This window comes from Pristiophorus japonicus, chromosome 7 (assembly GCF_044704955.1).
Source record: "Pristiophorus japonicus isolate sPriJap1 chromosome 7, sPriJap1.hap1, whole genome shotgun sequence".
Classification (NCBI taxonomy): domain Eukaryota; kingdom Metazoa; phylum Chordata; class Chondrichthyes; family Pristiophoridae; genus Pristiophorus; species Pristiophorus japonicus.
Window position 1 is genome coordinate 243,305,936 of NC_091983.1, and position 27,527 is coordinate 243,333,462.

At 47.5% G+C, this 27,527-nt stretch overlaps 1 protein-coding gene across 1 annotated transcript in view; it reads right to left on the reverse strand.

Annotated features, from left to right (window-relative positions):
- The window catches only part of LOC139266712 (dynein axonemal heavy chain 8-like), a 2,132,242-nt gene that overhangs the window by 1,580,161 nt on the left and 524,554 nt on the right, over positions 1–27,527 (reverse strand). The window contains exon 12 of the mRNA XM_070884298.1: positions 3,639–3,785. Within this exon, the coding sequence (XP_070740399.1) occupies positions 3,639–3,785 (147 nt within the window). The remainder of the gene's footprint in view (positions 1–3,638; positions 3,786–27,527) is intronic.

Consider the following 27,527-nt stretch of genomic DNA (forward strand, 5'->3'; position numbering starts at 1 on the left):
CTTATCCACCATGGATCTGTTCTCCTCTGCAACATGGTGGTTTGCAGGATTCGCAGGGTTTGCAGCTCGCCTGCACAAATGTTGGAAGTGTCCCATTGTTTCACAGCCCTTGCAAACGTATCCTTTGAAGCAGCATGAAAGGCATATAAATTGGCTGGAAAAAGCAACATACCTGAGGACTGGGAGAAATTTAGAATTAAACAGAGGAGGACTAAGGGTTTAATTAGGAGGGGGAAAATAGAATATGAGAGGAAACTTGCAGGGAATATAAAAACTGATTGCAAAAGCTTCTATAAATATGTGAAGAGAAAAAGATTAGTAAAGACAAACGTAGGTCCCTTGCAGTCGGATTCAGGTGAATTTATAATGGGGAACAAAGAAATGGCAGACCAAATGAACCAATACTTCGGTTCTGTCTTCACGAAGGAAGATTCAAATAACCTTCCAAATGTACTCGGCAACAGTGGGTCGAGTGAGAAGGAGGAACTGAAGGATATCCTTATTAGGCGGGAAATTGTGTTAGGGAAATTGATGGGATTAAAGTCTGATAAATCCCCGGGACCTGATAATCTGCATCCTAGAGTACTCAAGGAAGTGGCCCTAGAACTAGTGGATGCATTGGTGATCATTTTTCAACAGTCTATCGACTGTGGATCAGTTCCTATGGACTGGAGGGTAGCTAATGTAACACCATTTTTTAAAAAAGGAAGGAGAGAGAAAACGGGTAATTATCGACCGGTTAGCCTGACATCAGTAGTGGGGAAAATGTTGGAATCAATCATGAAGGATGAAATAGCAGCGCATTTGGACAGCAGTGACAGGATCGGACAAAGTCAGCATGGATTTATGAAAGGGAAATCATGCTTGACAAATCTTCTGGAATTTCTGAGGATGTAACTAGCAGAGTGGACAAGGGAGAACCAGTAGATGTGGTGTATTTGGACTTTCAAAAGGCTTTTGACAAGGTCCCGCACAAGAGATTGGTGTGCAAAATCAAAGCACATGGTATTGGGGGTAATATACTGATGTGGATAGAGAACTGGTTGGCAGACAAGAAGCAGAGAGTCGGGATAAACGGGTCCTTTTCAGAATGGTAGGCAGTGACTAGTGGAGTGCCACAGGGCTCAGTGCTGGGACCCCAGCTCTTTACAATATACATTAACGATTTAGAAGAAGGAATAGAGTGTAATATCTCCAAGTTTGCGGATGACACTAAACTGGCTGGCGGTGTGAGCTGTGAGGAGGACGCTCAGAGGCTGCAGGGTGACTTGGACAGGTTAGGTGAGTGGGCAAATACATGGCAGATGCAGTATAATGTGGATAAATGTGAGGTTATCCATTTTTGGGGCAAAAACACGAAGGCAGAGTGTTATGTGAATGACGGCAGATTAGGAAAAGGGGAGGTGCAACGAGACCTGGGTGTCATGATTCATCAATCAGTGAAAGTGGGCACGCAGGTACAGCAGGAGGTAAAGAAGGCAAATGGTATGTTGGCTTTCATAGCTAGGGGCTTTGAATATAGAAGCAGGGAAATCTTAATGCAGCTGTACAGGGGCTTAGTGAAGCCTCACCTGGAATATTGTGTTCAGTTTTGGTCTCCTAATCTGAGGAAGCATGTTCTTGCTATTGAGGGAGTGCAGTGAAGGCTCACCAGACTGATTCCAGGGATGGATGGCCTGTCATATGAGGAGAGACTGGATCATCTGGGACTTTATTCACTGGAGTTTAGAAGGATAAGAGGGGATCTCATAGAAACGTATAAGATTCTGACGGGATTGGACAGGATAGATGCGGGAAGAATGTTCCTGATGTTGAGGAAGTCCAGAACCAGGGGACACAGTCTTAGGATAAGGGTAGGCCATTTAGGACTGAGCTGAAGAGAAACTTCTTCACTCAGAGAGCTGTTAACCTGTGGAATTCCCTGCCGCAGAGAGTTGTTGATGCCAGTTCACTGGACATATTCAAGAGGGAGTCAGATATGGCCCTTACGTTTAAGGGGATTAAGGGGTATGGAGAGAAAGCAGGAAAGGGTACTGAAGGAATGATCAGCCATGATTTTATTGAATGGCGGTGCAGGCTCGAAGGGCCAAATGACTACTCCTGCACGTATTTTTTATGTTTCTATGTTTCTATGAGTCGATAATCACCCCGCAGCATCAACAAGGTGTTAGTTGCTTTGTATTCACCACCCTTGATGGCGGACTCTGAGTCATCCGCGGACTTGCAGCTATAGGCGTGTAAATCCTGCCATGTACATTTCGATTTGAAAACAACGTTACTTTGTTCACCGTAGTTGCAGCAGCACTAGTGTGCTGGGAAATTTGTTTGGTATTGTCACTGGTGGAGATAAACGCCTGGGTTATTGCTATGGCTTTACTCAAGGTTGGGGTCTCTGCAGTCAAAGGTTTGCGAAGTATTACTTCATGGCCAATGGCAAGAACAAAGACTTCTCTGAGCATATGCTGCAAGTGTCCTTCAAATTCGCAATGTCCTGCAAGGCGACGTAGCTCGGCACTTCATGGCCTTCAGACCTCTTGTATGTGTAAAACCGAAACCTCGTCATCAGAATGCTTTCCTTCAGGTTTAGATGCTCCTGGACCAGTGTGCACAATTCATCGTACAACTTGTCTGTGGGTTTTGCTGAAGCGAGCTGGTTTTTCATGAGGCAATACATTGATGCCCCAGTGAGGAGGATCGCCCTTCGTTTGGCAGCGTTCGCTTCTCCTTCCAGCTCGTTGGCCACAAAGTATTGGTCAAGTCGCTCCACGAAGGTTTCCAAATCATCTCCCTCTGAAAATTTCTCCAGGATGCCCACAGTTCCCTGCATTGTTGCGTTGGGGTTCGTTATCTGTATCTCGTCGCCAGTTGTTATGTCTTGGATAAAGAGTCAGACTCGATACTGCAAGCTCAAAGTAAGTGTGACCGTCGTCCTTTATTGCAGAACTCAGAGTGCCTCTCCAGCCTGTGAGGCCTCCTTATATACAGGTGCTCCCAAGGTATTGTGGGATCTCTTGGGGACTCCAGGGTATAACCCCTCTGGTGGTTGGACATGGTAATTACAGGTTTACATACATAACACTTACGTTCTTATGTAACTTCTATGATCCAATTACCTGCTTCTGACACACCAATCCTGCTAGGTTTTACTGACAGGTTGGGCACTGTGCAAAACTTCCATGATTTTGTGTTAAAATGGTGTCAGGAGCTAAATGCATTCTAGGACCCGGTTTACATGTAGTCATGAGGCTCCTGTCTGCCTCTTGCAGGCACCTAGGGCTGTTCAGAAAACTGTGCATTTACAAAGGAGAACGCAAGGGCAAAGCAGAGTTAGTTTCTCTATCACAGATCTAACCATCCATCTGCCTATTCCTGTTGGATGCGGCCTTTAAAATCCATCCCATTAAGTCGGAAATTTTTCATTAGTTAAAGCTTTTACATGTCACAAATTAGCTTTTTATTGATCCAGATGTGAATATAGTTCATATAATACTAATTCCAATAACTGGAATAGGAGTTTCTATTATATGGTTGTTATAAAATAGCTTTATCTAAACTACTAGTATCAGCCATTGTATTGAGCAGATGGACACAAATCTAGCATATAATTGCATCACATTTTGCCCTAAATTTTAATTTACCTTTGCCAATCGTTTGCAGAAGACTTCAAGTTTACCAAATATGTACATTTCTGACACATCAAATGGACTTTCTTGTTCTGTTTCAGTTGTCTGTTGCTTTGTTTTCTGGAAATATTTACGATATTCTGCTAACAATTTTTTGCATTCCTGAAACACAATAATGTCACATAGTAGGTGATCAGATTATTACACATTTCTATCATCTACTGAAATTAAAATGATGCATATAAAATACAAATGAGATCAGCTACTTTGTAGCAATTTCCTCATTCTTCAAAGGGAAAATTTTTTTATGTCGCACCGAAGAGTAAATTCAGCAAATCATGGAACTTCGTTCAATTTGGGTCTGATTGGAGAACTGTGTGCACTCGTGATTTTCTGATCATTTTGGCAAAGTATAATTGTACAAGTGTGCTCTAAATTTATCTTTTGAAAGTTATCAGTTGAATATTTCTGGCCGATTAAATGATAGCAGTATGGAATACATGCACAGAACATTTAGAAATTGGATTCCCCAGATTGTGATTTAAAAAAAATATATTTGTTCATGGGATGTCACTGGCATGGCCAACAGTTATTGCCCATTCCTAATTGCCCTTGAGAAGGTGGTGGTGAACCGCCTTCTTGAATAAGTGGCTTGCTAGGCCATTTCAGAGAGCAGCTAAGTGTCAACCGCATTTCTGAGGATCTGGAGTCACGTATAGGCCTGACCATGTAAGGACGACAGATTTCCTTTCCTAAAGGACATTAGTGAACTAGATGGGTGTTTATGACAATCCGGTATGTTCATGGTCACCATTACTGATGCTAGTTTTTTATTCCAGGTTTATTGAATTGAATTTAAATTCCCCAGCTGCCATGTGGGATTTGAATTCATGTCTCTGGATCATTAGTCCAGGCCTCTGGATTACTAGCCTAGTAACATAACCACTATGCTACAGTACCGTTGTAAAGCAGAGCCTCCTAATAAACTACTCACTTACGTGGAGGTAGGAGAAGTGGTCTCGGAGGATCCTATGTGGGTAAGGTCTCCTGTTGAGAGCCCTGCTGGTCCTCCCTCTCCTCCATTGGCGTGCGTCTTGTTCTCTATGAGTGTCAGCTGTGGTTCAGTTGGTAGCACCCTTGCCTCTGAGTCAAGGTTGTGGGTTCAAGTCCTGCTCGAGAGACTTGGGCACAGGAATCGAGGCTAACACTCCAGTGCAGTACTGAAGGAGCACTACACTGTTGGAGGTGCCGTCCTTTGGATGAGATGTTAAATGTCTGCTCTATCAGGTGGATGTAAAAGATTCCATGGCACTATTTTGAAGAAGAACAGGGGAGTTATCCCCAGTGTCCTGGCCAATAATTATCCCTCAATCAATATCACTACTAAAAACAGATTATCTAGTCATTATCACATTGCTGTTTGTGGGAGCTTACTGTAGGAAAATTGGAAGCCGCGTTTCCTACATTACAACAGTGACTACACTTCAACAAAGTACTTCATTGACAGTAAAGCGCTTTTGGACATCCGGTGGTTGTGAAAGGCTCTATAAAGTCTTTATTTTCCTCTTCGCTGATACTGCTCCCTCTTCTGAAGATACTTGAGCGAGAGAGAGACTGCAAGTAGAGCCCCTATGACAATGAACAAGCCTTTAATTGAGAATGAAAGAATTCTCCACTTGCTGCAACACTCCCTGTTACCTGAGGAAATTGAAAAGTTTAGAAAGCTGTAAGAGTTGCAGAAAGTTATACAGAGCCCGTCAAACTGGCAAACCATGTCAGCTGCAAGTTGGTGATGATGATCTCTTTAAATATCGTTGCTGAAAGCTCCATTCTGCTGCTTGATCAGCAGCTCGTGATTATGAGAAGGCGGTAAGTGGAATTGCGACAGCAAAAATGGCAGATCATGCATCAAGTGATCGTTATACAGTCATTGACGTCACCATCTGCCTCATTTCCATTTCTGCAGACAATGGCAGCGCTGCCAACCTGCCGAAAAGGAAGGCTACCGCGGGCCCCGCCGGAAACGAGCGGAAGAGAGGCAGCCGCCATTTTTTCTCCAAAACAAGCCTTAATGGGTGGCACTAAACCTCTGAAGTTCTAGGCCCATACGAATTATTAACTGCTTTGTTAACCTGTCCTTTCACCTTCAAAGATTTGTGAACAAACACCCCCAGGACTTCTTGCACCCGCTTTAAAATTGTACCATTTAGCATGTCTCTACTCATTCCTCCTACTAAAATGTATCACTTCACCCTTTTCTGCATTAAAGTTAATCTGCCATGTGTCTGCCCATTCAACAAGCCTGTCTATGTCTAAAGAGATAAGAGACAGCATAAAACTAAAAGAAAGACCATACAAAAATGCAAAAAATAGCACAAATCCTGGCGAATGGGAAAGTTACAAAGAACAGCAAAGCGTCACAAAACAGATAGTAAGAGCTATAAAAAAAAAAGAGTATGACAGGAAACTTGCAAGGGATATCAAAATCAACACATTTTTTTTACAATTACATTAGGAAAAATAGGATTGTCAGGAGCAATGTCGGCCCCATAAAAACTGAAAGTAGTGAAATTATCAATGATAAGGAAATGACGGACATGTTGAACAATTACGTTGCGTGAATATTTACAGTAGAGGAAGAGGACAGCATGTCAGAAATCCCAAGGAAACTAAATTAGGGACAAGGACTCAATAAAATTAATGTAAGTAAAATAACAGTATTGAAGAAAATAATGCCACTAAAGAGTGACAAATCCTCAGGTCCAGATGATTTCCATCCCAGGGATTCAAAGGAAGTCGGTGAGTACATTGCAGATGCCCTCACTATAATCTTCCAAAGTCCTCTTGATTCAGGAATCGTTTCTTTAGATTGGAAAATTGTGCTTGTCGCTCCACTTTTTAAAAATGGTGAGGGAGGGAAATCAGGAAATTATAGACCTAACATCTGTTGTTGTGAAATTGCTAGAGTCTATAATTAAAGATTGGGTGACTGAACACATTGAAAATTTTCGGTTGATCAGAGAGAGCCAGCATGGATTTGTGAAAGGTAGGTCATGTCTGACAAATATGATTGATGTTTTTGAAGAGGTGACTAAAGTAGTGTACAGGGGATAGTCTATGGATGTTATTTATATGGACTTTTTATACAGGCATTTGATAAAGTCCCACATAAGAGACTCTTAACTGAGGTAGAAGCCCACGGAATTGAGGGCAAATTATTGACCTGGTTCGGAAATTGACTGAGCGGTAGGAGACAGGCAGTAGGAAAAACGGGTAGCTACTTAAATTGGCAGGATGTGACTAGTGATGTCCCGCAGTGATCTTTGTTGGTGCCCCAATTATTCACAGTTTTTATTAATGACTTTAATGCATTAAAAGTCATATATACAAATTTGCCAAAACACAAAGAAAGGTAGTATAGATGGAGGGATAAAATTACAAAGTGAATGGACAAAACTGTGGCAAATGGATTTTAATGTAAGCAAATGTGAGGTCATCCACTTTGGACTTAAAAAGGATAGAACAGGGTACTTTCTAAATGGTGAAAAGCTAAAATCAATCAATGTATGTCCAAAGAGACTTGGGGTTCAGGTACATAGATCATTAAAATGTCATGAACAGGTACAGAAAATAAGCAAAAAGGCTAATGGGATGCTGGCCTTTATATCTAGGAGGACTAGAATACATGGGATAGAAGTTATGCTGCAGCTATACAAAACCCTGGTTAAACCACACCTGGAGTACTGTGAGCAGCACACCTTAGGAAGGATATATTGGCTTGGAGGGAGTGCAGCATAGGTTTACCAGAATGATACCCGGATTTCATTGGTTAAGTTAGGAGGAAAGATTGCACAAATTATGGTTGTATTCCCTAGAATTTAGACGGTTAAGGGGCAATCTGATCGAAGTTTTCAAGATATTAAGGGGAACAGCCAGGGTAGGTAGAGAGAAACTATTTCCACTGATTGTGGATTCGAGGACATGGGGAGATGGCATCGTGTAAAAATTAGACCCAGACCTTTCAGGAGTGAAATTAGAAAACACTTCTACATACAAAGGGTGGCAGATGTTTGGAACTTCCTTCATCAAATGGTAATTGATGCTAGATCAATTGTTAATGTTAAATCGGAGATTGATAGCTTTCTATTAACCAAAGGTATTCAGGGATATGAGCCAAAGGTGGGTATATGGATTAACGTCGCAGGGCAGCCATGATCTCATTGAATGCTGATATAAGCTCAAGGGGCTCAATGGCCTACTCACATTCCTTTGGGCTAGAAATTGCATAGCACCCCGTTCAGGGCAATAACCTTCGAAGGAACGCCAAAGTATCGCCAGATGAAAATGATTTGCTGCTCCTGGGAACTTCAGCTTTAGCACTCCAAGAGGGATGCGGAGCATTAAATTCAGTGCTACAACTTCCCTTAGAGCACTAAAGTGTGTGAGAGGGGCGGTAGCGGCAGAGCGGTGAACAATGTTCAGTGCAGCGCTGCCATCTTCAGAGGCTTCTTTCCTCACTTAAAGGGAACAACCAATGATGGGTTGAATGAATCTTACTGCTCTCTCTGTGGGGCCACGGGACTTGCGCTACGTGCATAACAGCCCCAAGCACTCTAAGAGGGTGGAGGGCTGAGGAATCGTGGGGTCAAAATCAATCTGAAAGAAAGAAAAGACAGACTTGGATTTATATAGCACCTTTCACGACCACCGGACATCTTAAAGCGCTATACAGCCAATTAAGTATTTTTGGAGTGTAGTCACTGTTGAAACGCGGCAGCCAATTTACGCACAAGCAAGCTCCCATAAACAGCAATGTGATAATGACCAGATAATCTATTTTTTGGTTATGTTGATTGAGGGATAAATACTGACCAGGACTCTGGGGATAATTCCCCTGCTCTTCTTCGAAATGGGATCTTTTACGTCTCATCCGAAAGGCGGCACGTCCAACAGTGCAGTACTCCCTCAGCACTGAACTGGAGTGTCAGCCTAAATTTATGTGCTCAAGTCCCTGGACTAGACGAGGGGAGAGTAATAAATTTTGCCCTATCTGACCACCACTGCCTTTAAATATTGCTCCCCAAGCGGCCAGTCGAGGTGACAACGCCTCCTGCAGCGACCGTTATTGTCACCCGGCGATGCTACAGGGGGCACTAACAGGGCACTGAGCACCGGATGACATCACGATCTACGGAGCGCAAGAGAGTGAGGTGATAAGTTTTAGCGCCAGCACAAAACTGTCAGGGAAGTTCGTGGGCATCTTACAGGTGCTAACGGGAGGCGCAAACCAGGCAAATTTCTCCCCCTATGTTCCCATGTTTAAGTACTGCCAGCCATTCTAGTATTTCCTCTATCTATTTTTATCTCATCCAGTATCCCGGCAACTTCTTTGTTTACCATAAATTTGGCAAAGTCTTCATCCTTGGTAAATATTGATGCGAAGTTTTCATTTAGTACCTCAGTCATGCCTTCAGTCTCCACCAATACATCTCCATCTGCAACCGCTTCTCTTCCCGCCCCCGCATAGTTACCTCTGGTCTCTCCCAAGGATCTACCCTTGGCCACCTCCGATTTGTCATCTACATGTTGCCCCTTGGCGACATCATCCGGAAACACAGCATCAGTTTCCACATGTATGCTATGACACCCAGCTCGACCAGACTACTCACTGTAACTTCTCTCGACACCTCCACGGTCTCTAAATTGTCAGACTGCTTGTCCGACATCCAGTTCTGGAAGAGCAGAAATTTTCTCCAATTGAATATTGGGAAGACCGAAGCCATTGTTTTTGGTCATCACCACAAACTCCGTTCCCTTGCCACTGACTCCACCCCTCTCCCTAACATCTGTCTGAGGCAGCACCAGACAGTTTGCAAGCTTGGTGTTATATTTGACCCTGTAATGAGCATTCAACCACATATCCATGGCATAACTAAAACCGCCTATTTCTAGATCTCTGTAACATCGCCCGTTTCTCTCTGAGGCTGAACCAGACTGTTCACAACCTTGGTGTCATATTTGACCCTGAAAATAGCTTTCGACCACATTTCTGCAGCAAAACCTCCATAACATCGCCCGTCTCCGCCCTAGCCTCAGCTCATCTGTTGCTGAAGTCCTCATCCATGACTTTGTTACCTCTAGACTTGATTATTCCAATGCACTCCTGGCTGGCCTCCCATATTCTACCCTACGTAAACTAGAGGTAATCCAAAACTCGGCTATCCATATCCTAATGCGCACCAAGTTCCGCTCATCCATCATCATCATCATAGGCAGTCCTTCGGAATCGAAAGATCTGCTTCCACTCTTAACATGAGTTCTTAGGTGGCTGTACCTCCAATACGAGAACTACAGTCTCTGTCACAGGTGGGGTAGATAGTCGTTGAGGGAAGGGATGGATGGGACTGGTTTGCCGCACACTCTTTCCGCTGCCTGCACTTGACTTCTGCACGCTCTCGGCGACGAGACTCGAGGTGGTCAGCGCCCTACCAGATGCGCTTCCTCCACTTAGGGCGGTCTTTGGCCAGGATCTCCCAGGTGTCAGTGGGGATGTTGCACTGTATCAGGGTGGCTTTGAGGGTGTCCTTGTAACGGTTCACCTACCCACCTTTGGCTCATTTGCCGTGAAGGAGTTCCGAGTAGAGCGCATGCTTTGGGAGTCTCGTGTCTGGCATGCGAACTATGTGCCCTGCCCAGCGGAACTGATCAAGTGTGGTCAGTGCTTCGATGCTGGGGATGTTGGCCTGGTCAAGGATGCTAATGTTGGTGCATCTGTCCTCCCAGAGGATTTGTAGACTTTTGCGGAGACATCGTTGGTGGTATTTCTCCAGCGACTTGAGGTGTCTACTGTACATAAAAACATAAGGAATAGTAACAGGAGTAGGCCATACGGCCCCTCGAACTTGCTCCGCCATTCAATAAGATCATCGCTGATCTGATCATGGACTCAGCTCCACTTCCCCACCTGCTCCCCATATTTCCTGATCCCCTTATCATTTAAGAAACCGTCTATTTCTGTCTTAAATTTATTCAATGTCCCAGCTTCCTCAGCTGAGGCAGTGAATTCCACAGATTTACAACCCTCAGAGAAGAAATTTCTCATCTTTGTTTTAAATGGCTGGCCCCTTATTGTAAGATCATGCCCCCTAGTTCTAGTCTCCCCCATCAGTGGAAACATCCTCTCTGCATCCACCTTGTCAAGCCCCTTCATGATCTTATACGTTTCGATAAGATCACCTCTCATTCTTCTGAATTCCAATGAGTAGACGTCCAACCTACTCAACCTTTCCTCTTAAGTCAACCCCCTCATCCCCGGAATCAACCTAGTGAACCTTCTCTGAACTGCCTCCAAAGCAAGTATATCCTTTCGTAAATATGGATATCAAAACTGCACGCAGTATTCCAGGTGTGGCCTCATCAGTACCTTACATAGTTGTAGTAAGACTTCCCTGCTTTTATACTCCATCCCCTTTGCAATAAAGGCCAAGATACCATTGGCCTTCCTGATCACTTGCTGTTCCTGTATACTATTCTTTTGTATTTCATGCACAAGCACCCCCAGGTCCCGCTGTACTGCGGCACTTTGCAATCCTTCTTCATTTAAATAATGCTCTTTGATTTTTTTCATGTTTCTGAGCCATACAGGAGGGCGGGTATTACTACAGCCCTGTAGACCATGAGCTTGGTGGCAGTTTTGAGGGCCTGGTCTTCAAACACTCTTTTCCTCAAGCGGCCGAAGGCTGCACTGGCGCATTGGGGGCGGTGTTGGATCACGTCGTCAATGCCTGCTCTTGTTATAGGAGGCTCCCGAGATATGGGAAGTGGTCCACGTTGTCCAGAGCCGCATCACACATCACGCCTGTGCTCGCTGACATACTGGCTTCCTATACTGGTTCAACAACGCCTCGATTTCAAAATTCTCATCCTTATTTTCAAATCCCTCCAAGGCCTCACCCCTCCCTATCTCTGTAATCGCCTCCAGTCCCACAACCCCTCGAGATGACTGCACTCCTTTAATTCTGCCCTCCTGACCATCCCTGATTATAATCACTCAACCATTGGTGGCTGTGTCTTCTGTTGCCTAGGCCCCAAGCTCTGAAACTCCCTGCATAAACCTCTCCACCTCTCTAGCTCTCTTTCCTCCTTCAAGACGCTCCTTAAAGCATACCTCTTTGACCAAGCTTTTGGACACCTGTGCTAATTTCTACTTATGTGGCTCGATGTCAAATTTTTATTGCATAATACTTCTTTGAAGCGCCTTGGGACGTTTCACTACATTAAAGATGCTATATAAATACAAGTTGTTGTTGTTAATATGCCTATAGAAACCTTCGGATTCCCTTTTATGCCAGCTGGCAATCTATTCTCATAGAATCATCGGGCTAGATTTTACACTTTTATGCAGATTGCCCAAAAATTGCCGTTATTTCCGGTGGTAAAAATGGGTTTTCAAATTGCCGGCTTCTTGCCCATTCTCAAAGCACCTAGTCTCCATTTTTGAAATTGGGCGTTACCATGATATGAAATGAGCTTTAACATTAAATCTCTCTGACCTTCTGCCGTAAAGTGTCGCCGTCCTTAGCAATGGCAATGCTGGATTCCCGCGATTCAGGAGGTCAAGTGTCATCATGACATGAGCATAAGAGGAGACAAAAAGAGAGGGGGCTGAGAGGGAGTGAAGGTGTGTGTGGGTGTGGTGTGGCTGCTTTGGGAGGCAGGAGGGAGAGTTTCGAGCTTTATAGCAAATTGGGAAAAAAAATTAGCTGTTACCAACCAGATATTTGCCTGACTTTGGTGACTATACTGGAGAGAGAGGAGGAGGAGGCGACACAGCATGCTTTGGAGACTGACGCTGACGAGAGCAGTGAGCTGGGAGAGGAGCACATTGGAGGGTGCAAAAGAGCATGGAGGTTCTCGGACGAGGCAAATGCCTCCCTCCTGCAGGAGGTCGAGTTACACTGGCATGATTTGACCCAGGAAGGGCATGGGAAGCCCACCCCAAAGGCCTACTAGAAGATATGGGCCGAGATAGCAGAGGTGGTCTCAACGGTGACCAACGAGGAGCGTGAGGGCAACCAATGCTGCAAACAATGGAACAACCTTGTCGAATCCGCAAGTTTAAGTATTACATTTATTTACATGTACTTATGTATTTGTATGATTTGATTTATAAGAGTCATGAGTGACTATCATCAGATGTGAGGTTTTTCACTTTAACGGGAATGTTGTACTCAAAGCCTGCGGTCAAAGTGTATGTCTTTAGGTAAAGAATGATAATTATCATAATAATCATGATTACATCTGTCGGTTATGTGTTGTATCAGTCTCTGTGACAGTACCTTTCAATGATGTCATCCTGTTACCTTTTACAGAAAAAGCTATTGACGATGAGGTCCATGCAGAGGTGAACACGTGGGGGGCCATCACTGACATGGAGGAGCGGGTGCTCGCACTCATGGGGAAGTAAACCCAGACGGCCACGCAAGGAGCTGCAGACCCTGAAGTGATGCCACGTGAGTAAAGTATACACCATTTCGTGATGCCACACCCACTCATATCCGAACAATAATATATGATAGATGATTTCTAAAATTGTCCTATAAATAATGCTGGCCTAATGAAAATCATTGCAATTGCAGAATGTGTTGATGGTCATGAAATGTGATGTCTGTGATGATTTTGATACTGGTGGTGCTTTTGTTGTGCATATGCTGTGTGTAGCGCTGGACTCACCTTGTGATCCTAGCACCCACTTCTCCTCAAATAACCTCATTTGTGTTTTGCAGTTAAACCAGCAGCGCATCCCAAGGCAAGATCACAGAGGCCAGAAGGAGAGGGCGCGGGGCCAGACTCGCCGGACGATCCTACATCTGTTGCTGAGGAGCTCCTATTCTCACCCGTCAATCTGCTGGGTCTGTTCTCTACGGATGAGAGCACCGACTTCGAGGAAACTGCATCGCCACGCTCCAGAAGGCATTCCACCCCAAGGCCATCCAGTGCTCCTCCGGCCATTCCCGCCTCCACTCTGGAGATACCAGGCCCAAGCACCTCGCCTCAGGGCATCCTAGAAACATAGAAACATAGAAAATAGGTGCAGGAGTAGGCCATTCGGCCCTTCTAGCCTGCACCGCCATTCAATGAGTTCATGGCTGAACATTCAACTTCAGTACCCCATTCCTGCTTTCTCGCCATACCCCTTGATCCCCCTAGCAGTAAGGACCTCATCTAACTCCTTTTTGAATATATTTAGTGAATTGGCCTCAACAACTTTCTGTGGTAGAGAATTCCACAGGTTCACCACTCTCTGGGTGAAGAAGTTCCTCCGCATCTCGGTCCTAAATGGCTTACCCCTTATCCTTAGACTGTGACCCCTGGTTCTGGACTTCCCCAACATTGGGAACATTCTTCCTGCATCTAACCTGTCTAACCCCGTCAGAATTTTATATGTTTCTATGAGGTCCCCTCTCATTCTTCTGAACTCCAGTGAATACAAGCCCAGTTGATCCAGTCTTTCTTGATAGGTCAGTCCCGCCATCCCGGGAATCAGTCTGGTGAACCTTCGCTGCACTCCCTCAATAGCAAGAATGTCCTTCCTCAGGTTAGGAGACCAAAACTGTACACAATACTCCAGGTGTGGCCTCACCAATGCCCTGTACAACTGTAGCAACACCTCCCTGCCCCTGTACTCAAATCCCCTTGCTATGAAGGCCAACATGCCATTTGCTTTCTTAACCGCCTGCTGCACCTGCATGCCAACCTTCAATGACTGATGTACCATGACACCCAGGTCTCTTTGCACCTCCCCTTTTCCTAATCTGTCACCATTCAGATAATAGTCTGTCTCTCTGTTTTTACCACCAAAGTGGATAACCTCACATTTATCCACATTATACTTCATCTGCCATGCATTTGCCCACTCACCTAACCTATCCAAGTCGCTCTGCAGCCTCACAGCATCCTCCTCGCAGCTCACACTGCCACCCAACTTAGTGTCATCCGCAAATTTGGAGATACTACATTTAATCCCCTCATCTAAATCATTAATGTACAGTGTAAACAGCTGGGGCCCCAGCACAGAACCTTGCGGTACCCCACTAGTCACTGCCTGCCATTCTGAAAAGTACCCATTTACTCCTACTCTTTGCTTCCTGTCTGACAACCAGTTCTCAATCCATGTCAGTACACTACCCCCAATCCCATGTGCTCTAACTTTGCACATCAATCTCTTGTGTGGGACCTTGTCGAACGCCTTCTGAAAGTCCAAATATACCACATCAACTGGTTCTCCCTTATCCACTCTACTGGAAACATCCTCAAAAAATTCCAGAAGATTTGTCAAGCATGATTTCCCTTTCACAAATCCATGCTGACTTGGACCTATCATGTCACCTCTTTCCAAATGCACTGCTATGACATCCTTAATAATTGATTCCATCATTTTACCCACTACCGATGTCAGGCTGACCGGTCTATAATTCCCTGTTTTCTCTCTCCCTCCTTTTTTAAAAAGTGGGGTTACATTGGCTACCCTCCACTCCATAGGAACTGATCCAGAGTCAATGGAATGTTGGAAAATGACTGTCAACGCATCCACTATTTCCAAGGCCACCTCCTTAAGTACTCTGGGATGCAGTCCATCAGGCCCTGGGGATTTATCGGCCTTCAATCCCATCAATTTCCCCAACACAATTTCCCGACTAATAAGGATTTCCCTCAGTTCCTCCTCCTTACTAGACCCCCCGACCCCTTTTATAACTGGAAGGTTGTTCGTGTCCTCCTTCGTGAATACCGAACCAAAGTACTTGTTCAATTGGTCCGCCATTTCTTTGTTCCCCGTTATGACTTCCCCTGATTCTGACTGCAGGGGACCTACATTTGTCTTTACTAACCTTTTTCTCTTTACATATCTATAGAAACTTTTGCAATCCGTCTTAATGTTCCCTGCAAGCTTCTTCTCATACTCCATTTTCCCTGCCCTAATCAAACCCTTTGTCCTCCTCTGCTGAGTTCTAAATTTCTCCCAGTCCCCAGGTTCGCTGCTATTTCTGGCCAATTTGTATGCCACTTCCTTGGCTTTAATACTATCCCTGATTTCCCTTGATAGCCACGGTTGAGCCACCTTCCCTTTTTTATTTTTATGCCAGACAGGAATGTACAATTGTTGTAGTTCATCCATGCGGTCTCTAAATGTCTGCCATTGCCCATCCACAGTCAACCCCTTAAGTATCATTCGCCAATCCATCTCAGCCAATTCACGCCTCATACCTTCAAAGTTAGCCTTCTTTAAGTTCTGGACCATGGTCTCTGAATTAACTGTTTCATTCTCCATCCTAATGCAGAATTCCACCATATTATGGTCACTCTTCCCCAACGGGCCTCGCACAACGAGATTGCTAATTAATCCTTTCTCATTACATAACACCCAGTCTAAGATGGCCTCCCCCCTAGTTGGTTCCTCGACATATTGGTCTAAAAAACCATCCCTTATGCACTCCAGAAAATCCTCCTCCACCGTATTGCTTCCAGTTTGGTTAGCCCAATCTATGTGCATATTAAAGTCACCCATTATAACTGCTGCACCTTTATTGCACGCACCCCTAATTTCCTGTTTGATGCCCTCCCCAACATCACTACTACTGTTTGGAGGTCTGTACACAACTCCCACTAACGTTTTTTGCCCTTTGGTGTTCTGCAGCTCTACCCATATAGATTCCACATCATCCAAGCTAATGTCCTTCCTAACTATTGCCTTAATCTCCTCCTTAACCAGCAATGCTACCCCACCTCCTTTTCCTTTTATTCTATCCTTCCTGAATGTTGAATACCCCTGGATGTTGAGTTCCCAGCCCTGCTCATCCTGGAGCCACGTCTCCGTAATCCCAATCACATCATATTTGTTAACATCTATTTGCACAGTTAATTCATCCACCTTATTGCGGATACTCCTTGCATTAAGACACAAAGCCTTTAGGCTTGTTTTTTTAACACCCTCTGTCCTTTTAGAATTTTGCTGTACAATGGCCCTTTTTGTTCTTTGCCTTGGGTTTCTCTGCCCTCCACTTTTCCTCATCTCCTTTCTGTCTTTTGTTTTTGCCTCCTTTTTGTTTCCCTCTATCTCCCTGCATTGGTTCCCATCCCCCTGCCATATTAGTTTAACTCCTCCCCAACAGCACTAGCAAACACTCCCCCGAGGACATTGGTTCCGATTCTGCCCAGGTGCAGACCGTCCGGATTGTACTGGTCCCACCTCCCCCAGAACCGGTTCCAATGCCCCAGGAATTTGAATCCCTCCCTGCTGCACCATTGCTCAAGCCACGTATTCATCTGAGCTATTTGTCTCCAGGACGGCGCCAACCCCACGGAGGTTTCGTGGACGCGGCAAATCTGGTCAACGAGCGCCACATGAGAGCGGAGAGATGGTACAGTTGTCCAGGAGGACTGTAGACATTGGTGACCAGATACTCGATGCATTGGGGGGGGGACATATCCTGACAGCTGACCATCATCTCCGGCATCATGACTGAGTACGGTCCGTGGATGGCGGAGGCCTGGAGGCGATAGCCAGGAACACTGCTGGCACAGGCTTCCCAGTGGTCCCGGAGCGAGACACTCCACCCCTGGGTTCCGCACCACCAGTGTCAACGACAGATGACAGGCAATCCTGCTTCTGGATCCGAGAATGTTCTCACCTCGGCACCCCTCGCTCCTGTAACCGTGCAACCAATGCCTCTGCCTTCATCCCCCGCAATGAGGCAGCGCCTGAGGAACTCTTCAGCCAGGCAGCATGGAGCGAGGAGGTGAGGGGGTAGAGGTGGGGAGAAGAAGGGGAGGGGGGAAGGAAAGTGAGGTGCATGTCCGCAGGTGATGGCTGTGTTATATCTCAATCTCAGTGTATGCAATTTGTTGTAATGTATGGGGGAAGGGGGTCACCCTCCTGTTTGCATTTGTATTCTGTGTTGCTGGACATGTTGACCATTTGATTGATGTCAATGGTTGAAAAAGTGGAGTGGGGTTGGGGTGTCTTTGTCCGTGATACTTATGATTTCGGATCAATGGTCATATAAAATGTTTTTTATTCAACATAACCTTGTTGCGCATTGTCCCAGATCGTTGGACCGTTACACATTGGTGATTCCTTAACATGAAAAAAAGGGTTAAATAAAACTTTACTTGAATCAACTTAAACTTTAACTGGCACCAAGGTGATGCCCACCATTGATGTCTGAGCTGCGCTCACACAGCAGTGTGCCAGCTTTGTCAATCACAGCAACGTTCTTTCAGGCAAATTGCTCATTTATGAGCTCCTGACATAAGGATCTTGCAGCTAGGTAGCCACCATGGGCCCTTTCCTGCAGTCTGGAGGGGGGCGTGTGCATGATTGCACAGTCAGCCTGATTGTCTGGCCCCAGATCAGCGTCCGGACCCTCATCCTCCGCTTCCTTTCTCTCCTCAGGTGGACCATCAGTCCCGTCGAGCAATTCTTGTTCCCTCCTGATAGCCAGGTTGTGCAGCATGGAGCACATGACCATAAATTTAGCTATTTGCTCAGGGTTGTATTGTAGCTCCCCTCCTGAGTGGTCCAGGCATCTAAAGCGCTGTTTAAGCACAGTTATTGTTTTCTGGACCACAGTGCGTGTGTCTCTGTGACTCTGGTTGTATCGCTTCTCGGCCTCGATGTGGGTGTCACACAGCGGGGGTCATCAGCAAGGTGGCTAGGCCATATCAGTTATCACCAAGCATCCAACACAGCCTATGATGATTGTCATGTATCTCACACTACTGTACATAACTGTATCTAACCATGCTATACACGACTGTAACTAGAGATGACCTGTAACCACAAGCTTACCTTACCACTTGCAGAAGACACTTGATACGTGTCCCAGACAGGTATATAAGGACAGTTCTCAGGCAAGTGTGGCATTCGAGACCTGTGTAATAAAGGTTCAGGTCCTGAGTGACCTTGACTTCAGTATGTGCCGTGTGTGAATCTGTACTGCAGGGACAGGACTTTATAGTGGCGATGAGTTATGGGATTACAGAATCCACAGAATGGCGACCAACGGCTCAGATGAATGGAGATTCATGCTGGAGATAATTGGGAGGACTTTATAGAAAGGCTCCAGCAAAGCTTCGTAACCAATTACTGGTTAGGCGACAATAAGGCAGACAAGAGAAGAGCCCATCTCTTGATCAGCTGTGGCTCGAAAACATACGCCTCAATGAAGGACCTGCTGGCACCCGATAAACCAGCAAGCAAGTCGTTTGAAGAGTTCAGCAGACTGGTAAGAGACCACCTGAAGCCAGCGAGCAGCCTACACATTGCCAGACATAGGTTCTACAACTACAGATGCTGTGTGGGCCAGAGCATACCCGTCTTTGTAGCAGAACTTCGGAGGCTGGCTAGCTTATGTGAGTTCTCTGATTAACTAAGGAGAGAAGTACTGAGAGACTTTTTTATTGAAGGAATAGGCCATGCAGGCCTATTCCGAAAGCTCATAGAGGCCAAGAACTTGACCCTAGAGGCAGCAGCACTGGTTGCACAGACATTCTTGGCAGGAGAAGAAGAAACGAGGTTGATCTACACTGCGGGTACGACAACTAACGAAACATCTGAACAAGGGGTACACAGCGTGAAACAAGCCGCTACCCCCACACACAGACAAAGGCAGGAGAGCAGGCCCTCAACAGCAGGCAGTGGCGTCAGAAGCCACCAAGGGCCACATGAACGGCTGTTCACACCTCATCAACCCACAATGCGAGCAATCAACTACAAACTGAGAGAAGCTCAAGAGAGATCAGCCAGACACAGCTCATCCGTTGGAAACAATGGAAGCGTTCTGTGCTGGAGATGTGGGGGAAGGCACTCAACAAAGGGGTGTCGATTTCAGCATGCGGTTTGCAGAAACTGCGACTATACAGAGCATCTGGCCCGCATGTGCAGAAAAACGGCAGCTCGGCTGGTATACGAATCGGAAGGGTCGGAAAGCGAACCAGAAGATGGTGGGGACAGTACCCAGGACACCGAGATACAGCGGGTCAACACGATCAATGGCCACTGCTCCGACAACAAGACGCCTCCAATAATGATAAGGGTCCCACTCAATGGGATACCCGTTAACATGGAGCTGGATACGGGAGCGAGTCAATCTCTCATGAGCACTCAACAATTTGAACAGCTGTGGCAGCACAAAAGAGACAGACCAAAATTCACAAGGGTCGACACCAAACTAAGGACCTATACCAAAGAAATCGTACCAGTCCTTGGCAGCGCCATGCTCTCAGTCACACACAAAGGGACAGTGAACCAACTTCCCCTGTGGATTGTCCCTGGAGATCTCCCAGCTGGGGAGAAGCTGGCTGGCAAAACTAAACTGGAAAAGGGATGATGTTCACGCCATGTCGTCAGAGGAACGGACCTCCTGCTCAACAGTTCTAAGTCGATTTGAACATCTCTTTCAGCCAAGTGTGGGCACCTTCAAAGGGGCTAAAGTTAAAATCTACATCACACAGGATGCTAGACCGGTCCATCACAAGGCTAGAGCTGTGCCCTATGTAATGAGGGAAAAGATTGAACATGAACTGGACAGGCTTCTGCGGGAAGGCATTATCTCACCCGTGGAATTTAGCGACTGGGCAAGTCCCATCGTCCCAGTCATGAAGCCTGATGGATCCGTACGAATCTGTGGGGACTACAAATCTACCATAAACAGAGTCTCCCTACAGGATCAATACCCGCTGCCCAGAGAGGTGGACTTATTTGCCACATTGGTTTGAGGAAAACTTTTCTCAAAACTAGATCTCACATCTGCATATATGACGTAAGAACTGAACGACGAGTCTGAGCTACTCACCACCATCAACGCACATCGAGGCCTTTTCATGTACAATCGATGCCCATTCGGCATTAGGTCGGCAGCTGCTATATTCCAGCGCAACATGGAGAGTCTGCTCAAGTCCATCCCGGGGACGGCTGTATTTCAAGACGACATGCTTATCACGGGCAGGGACACCGACTCCCATCTCCGTAATTTGGAGGAAGTACTAAAGCAGTTGGATCGGATAGGCCTAAGAGTTAAGAAATCCAAGTGCTTGTTTCTTGCGCCCGAGGTTGAATTTTTAGGCAGAAGGATTGCCGCTGATAGAATCCGCCCAACAGAGTCCAAATTTGCCTGGCGCCCAGGCCCCGGAATGTCTCAGAACTGCGCGCCTTTCTCGGGCTACTCAATTACTTTGGGAACTTTATGCAGAACTTAAGCACGTTGCTGGAGCCTCTCCACGTGCTACTCAGAAAGGAGTGAGATTGGTTTTGGGGGGACGCCCAGGAACGTGCCTTCAATAAGGCACGCAACCTTCTGTGTTCCAACAGTGTTTTGGCTTTCCTTGATCCAGGTAAAAAGCTAGTTCTTACATGTGATGCGTCAGCGTACGGGGTCGGGTGCGTTTTACAACATGTCAACAGTGTGGGTAAATTACAACCCATAGCTTATGCCTCGAGGTCACTTTCGCGGGCGAGCGCGGGTACGGAATGGTGGAGAAGGAGGCGCTCGCGTGCGTGTACGGTGTCAAAAAGATGCACCAATACCTTTTTGAGGCCAAGTTCGCATTAGAAACTGACCACAGGCCCCTCACGTCCCTACTATCAGAGAGCAAGGCAATAAACGGCAACGCCTCGGCGCATTCAACGGTGGGCACTCATGCTGGCCTCTTACCATAAGGCACAGACAACAATGCCAACGCGCTACCCCTGGCGACCACGGAAGGGTCTGACGAACAGGACTGTGAGATAGTCATGGCAATCAATGCCTTTGAGTCCACAGGTTCGCCCATGACGGCTCACCAAATCAGATCCTGGATGACCAGCGACCCCACATTATCCCTAATAAAAAGATGTGTCTTAACTGGTGACTGGGCAGAGGCTCGCAATGCCTTCCAGATCAAACGTTTTCATAGGCGCATGCATGAGCTGTCATTACAAGCAGACTGCCTGATGTAGGGTGCGTTTTACAGTCGAGTAGTTATGCCTCTGCGAGGCAGAAAGGCATTTGTCTGGGAGTTCCACCGCGAGCACCCGGGGATCGTTCTCATGAAGGCCATAGCCAGATCTCACGGCTGGTTGCCTGGCATTGATGCGGACTTGGAGCTCTGCATCCGACGGTGCACCATTTGTGCACAACTCAGTAATGGCCCCAGGGAGGCACCCCTGAGCCCCTGGCCCTGGCCCACCAAACCGTGGTCGCGGGTGCACGTAGACTATGCGGGCCCATTCATGGGCAAAATGTTCCTCGTAGTCGTAGATGCATTTTCAAAGTGGATCGAATGCACCATTTTAAACTCGAGCACCACCCCCACCACTGTGGAGAGCCTTGGAACCATTTTCGCAACGCACGGCATTCCTGACATATTGGTCAGTGATAATGGTCCGTGCTACACCAGCGCAGAATTCCAAGATTTTATGAGTGACCACGGAATAATCACGTTCGGAGGCACCGTTCAAGCCGGCCTCCAACGGCCAGGTGGTGCGAGCAGTGCAGATCATTAAACAAGGCATGCTCAAAATCCAAGGTCCCATGTTGCAGGGCCGCCTGTCGCGACTGCTGCTGGCATACAGTTCTCGTCCACATTCATTGACTGGAGTTCCCCCCGCGCAACTATTGATGAAACGGACCTTAAAGACAAGGCTCTCATTAATCCTCCCAGATATGCATGAAATCGTTGAGGCAAAGCGCCGTAAGCTAACTGAGTACCATGACCGAAATTCGAGGAGGAGGTGGAATGAGATAGGGGACAAAGTGTTTGTGCTAAACTATGGCAGGGGTCCCAAATGGCTTGCAGGGACAGTAACAGGCATGGAAGGAAACAGGCTAATGGTGGTACAAATGGACAATGGCCAAACCTGCCGGAGGCATGTAGACCAAGTCAAAAGTAGGTTTACCAACAACAGTGCTGAACCAGAAGCAGACTACAATGTGGAACTCACACCACACCTGGTGGACAGGCAGAGGGAACAACTTGAGGAAAGGGCAATCCCAACAGACAGCCCAGGCGAAATACAAGCAATCACACCGAAAGAAAAACAGGCATCAAGGCAAACAACTGAACCACAACTAAGGCGCTCCATGTGAGAGCGTAGACCACCTGAGAGACTGAACCTATAAAAACAATAAGACCTTGGGGGAGGGTGATGTCATGTATCTCACACTACTGTACATAACTGTATCTTATCATGCTATACACAACTATAACTAGAGATGACCTGTAACCACAAGCTTACCTTACCACCAGGGTTGCACTTGCAGGAGACACTGGATACCTGTCCCAGACAGGTATATAAGGACAGGTCTCAGGCAAGTGTAGCATTCAAGAGCTGTGTAATAAAGGTGCATGTCCTGAGTGACCTTGACTTCAGTATGTGTCTCGTGTGAATCTGTACTGCAAGGACAGGACTTTACAATGATGATGATGATGATGATGTGGCTGACACATAAACATGTCAGAGACAGCGCTCTCACGCAGGATGTGAGCCTCATCGAAGCTCTCCGCACATTTGGCACTCACTACCATTATTATCTGGTTGTGGTCGACAACTAGTTGGACCTTCAGGGAGTGAAATCCTTTTCTGTTATAAAAAAGCTCTGGGTCCTGAGCAGATGCCCGCTTGGCGATGTGAGTGCACTGTATTGCTCCCTACACCCTTGGGAACTTAGCAATGCGGTAGAATGCTCCAGTCCTGTCAGTCTGAGCCTCCGTGGTCATGGGGAAGCTGATAATGTCCATCTTGTGAGCTGTCTAATACAGTGTTGTGTGTTATGGTGAGACAGAGGGCAAATCTCGACCGCGGAGGCTCGAAAGGAACTGCACACATAGAAAGACAGTGCTGTGGTGACCTTGACCTCGACAGACACTGATTTCAGACTGCATATCTGGCCTGATGAGCTCGCATATTTCAGTAATAACCACCTTGTGGAAGCGCAGTCTCCGAAGGCAAGTGTCTCGGACATGTCGAGGAAAGACCTCTTCTCCACAGGGTGTGCATGATCTGGACCTGCTCCTCATTCTGGCGCGTTTTAGATTGGGCACATAATGATGTGCATTAGACGTTGTGCCATTTGCACTCTGCAGCATCTGCGTATTAATCGTTCCAGGCTGAGAAATGGCTGGCCCCATTCCAATGAAAGTATAATAGCGATTGATCAGAAGCAATAATTTCCACACTAAAAGACACCTGCAGTAAAACCCAATCATCCAGAGTCTAAAAAGATGTCAATTGGAATGGTCACTTCACCTGAGAAGAACTCCAGAGTCAATCCAAACTCCCCCGAAGTTGAAGCAGCCTTTTCAATGAAGCGACCTGCGATTTGAAAAATGGCGCCCACACCGCTGTGCTTCGTTCAGAACAATTCCCCTTTTTCAGAGCGGTGTTTTGGGCAAGCGATAATGGAACTGAAAGGGAAATGGCGGCCGTCGGGGTTGCAGCTCCTGAGGGAGATCCCCTGCTTAACAGCTCTCGGCAACTCCCACCCTCAACCTCCCCCGCCTCCCCGCCCCCCGCTACTGTTTAAACTTCCCCAAGCCCCAGCCCTAGCCCTAATAGACCCTAATAGGGGGTCTTAAAGACTTAAATCCCCACCCTAACCCCAACCCTGCAAATCCCAAAAGTTCGGGCCTACCTCAGGCCTCCCGCCACACCACACATCAGCGACTCTCGGCTGGACCTCCTGCGGCGACTCGGTGTGACTTGGGCTTCCCGGCTGGACCTCCTGCAGTGACTGGATGACTCGACGCGACCTGGACCTCCTGGCTGGACCTCCTGTGGCGACTCGGCGTGACCTGGGCCTGCCGGTTGGACCTCCTGTGGCGACTCGGCGCGACCTGGGTCTCCCGGCTGGACCTACTGCGGTGACTGGGCAGCTGGACCTGGCTATCGGGCCTCCACCTCCTCCCCCGCCCCATCTAAAGCTCTCCTTCCCCACTGATGGCCTGGCCTCCTCTCCTCTTCCAGAATGTGGTGAGTACAATGGCTGTGACCCCCTGCCCCCCCATTTTGAACCACAGTGCATCACTGCCCCCCCCCATGCCTGCCCCCTACCAAGCCTTGGTCCATCTACCATCAAGGGCGCTACCCAACGCTGAGCCTGCGGTCAACACCTCGCTGTAGGCAATTAAGCCCATATAGCAGTGCCTGGTCTCCAGTTGTTCTGGACCCCCTTGCCACTGGACCAAGACCTCGCTCAGCTAAGCCCGTGTGGTAGCCGGTATGCAACCCACATTAAAAGAAAATTACGCAAAGGCATCTTCCACTCCTCTAACATGAAGTTCGGGACCTGGAACGTCAGGACGCTCATGGACAACTCCAACAGCGACAGACTGGAACGCCACACCGCCATAGTTGCCCGGGAACTTAGACGTTTTGATATTGACATCACAGCCCGAAGTGAGACCCGGCGGGCAGGTGAAGGCCAGCTCAAGGAACAAGGTGGAGGTTACACCTTCTTCTGGAAAGGGAGTCGGCTTCGCCATCAAAAACGAGCTGGTCGACCATCTCAAAGACTCCCCCTGAGAGGCTAATGAACGCCTCACGACGCTTCGACTCACTTATTCCGGAACCAGTGTGCCACAGTCATCAGTGCTTACACCCCAACACCTGATGCAACAGATGAGGCCAAAGAGGGTTTTTACTCCAACCTCGAAAAATCCCTGACCTGCGTCCCCGCGGGCGATAAACTGATCCTCCTCGGTGACTTCAACGCCAGGGTCGGCAAGGACACAGACTTCTGGGGAGGCGTGATTGGCAGAGAGGAGATAGGGAAAGCCAACTCCAGCGGTACCCTACTCCTGACAAGATGTCTAGAGCATGAACTTGTCATCACCAACACTTTGTTCCACCAGGGGGACAAATACAAGGCATCGTGGCAACACCCTCGCTCCAAACATTGGCATCTGCTCGACTATATCATCGTCCGAGCCAGGGATTGCAAGGATGTGCGCATCACCCGTGCCATGACAGGAGCTGACGACTGCTGGATGGACCATCGCCTAATCCGGTCCATCATTGACATCAACATAGCCCCAAAGTGAAGGGGGCAGCTGAAGCAGTGTCGCAAAAAAGTCAATGCCGGGGCACTTAAGGACCCAGCTAAGAGTGCCCTTTACAGTCAGTGCCTCACAGCTAACCTGGCGTGCCTTGACGACCCCGAGACGCAGAATGTCCACAGCGCTTGGTCTGCCCTCCGGGCCTCCAATAACCAGTGGCTGCAAAGAGACACTTGGTCACTCAACCAGGAAACACCAGGACTGGCTTGATGAGAATGATCAGGAGATTCAAGAACTAATAGATTGCAAGCGTAGGGCATTTCTGAGCCTTAAACAGCAACCCAACTCGGGAGCAGCAAAGCAGCATTACAGACGGCTAAAGGTTCAGGTCCAACAAAAAACCTGGGACCTAAAGAACAGGTGGTGGATGGAGAAAGCACAGGAGCTGGCCGACAGCCATGATGTGTGAGGATTCTTCACCGCAGTCAAAGCCACATACAGACCAAACTCCCAAGGCCCCACCCCACTCCTGGCCAAGAACAGGGAAACACTCATCAAGGATACCGAGGCAGTCCGCCTGCTGGAAGGAACACTTCAAAGATCTCCTCAATCGAGACTCTGCCTCTGACTTGAATGTTCTCGACTCCATTCCACAGCATGCTACCCGCCACCACCTCAGTGAGACTCCAACACTGCGCGACGTAGAAAAAGCCATAAAACAGCTAAAAAACAACAAGGTTAGGGGAGCGGATGGAATCCCTGCTGAGGCACTGAAGTATGGCGGTGAGGCACGACTGGCACAAATACATGACCTCATCTATCTCATCTGGAGGGAGGAGAGCATGCCGGGAGATCTTAGAGATGCAGTGATCGTGACCATCTTTAAAAAAAGGGACAAGTCCGACTACGGCAACTACAGAGGAATCTCCCTGCTGTCAACCACTGGGAAAGCCGTCGCTAGAGTCCTCCTCAACCATCTTCTTCCCGTGGCTAAGGAGTTCCTCCCTGAGTCGCAGTGCGGATTTCGTCCCCTCCGAGGCACAACAACATGATTTTTGCAGCGCAACAACTGCAGGAAAAATGCAGGGAACAGCGCCAGCCCTTATACATGGCCTTCTTCGACGTTACAAAGGCCTTTGACACTGTCGACTGCGAGGGTCTATGGAGCGTCCTCCTCCATTTCAGATGCCCCCAAAAGTACGTCACCATCCTCCGCCTGCTCCACGATGACATGCAAGCCATGATCTTTACCAATGGACCCATCACAGACCCAATTCACATCCGGACCGCGGTTAAGCAGGGCTGCATCATCGCCCCAATTCTCTTCTCAATCTTCCTCGCTGCCATGCTCCACTTCACAGTTGACAAGCTCCCTGCTGGAGTGGAGCTAAACTACAGAACCAGTGGGAAGCTGTGCAACCTTCGCCGTCTCCAGGCCAGGTCCAAGACCACTCCAACTTCTGTCGTCGAGCTACAGTACGCTTACGACACCTGCGTCTGTGCACACAGAGGCTGAACTCCAGGACATAGTCGACGTATTTACCGAGGCGCATGAAAGCTAAACATCAGTAAGACAAAGGTCCTCCATCAGCCTGTCGTCACCGCACAGCACTGACCCCTGGATATCAAGATCCATGGCGTGGCCCTAGGCAACGTGGACCACTTCCCTTATCTCAGGAGCCTCCGATCAACAAGAGAAGGCATTGACAACGAGATCCAACACCGCCTACAGTGCGCTAGTGCAGCCTTCGGCCGCCTGAGTAAAAGAGTGTTTGAAGACCAGGTCCTGAAAACTGCCACCAAACTCATGGTTTACAGGGCCGTAGTAATACCAGCCCACCTGTATGGCTCAGAGACGTGGACTGTACAGCA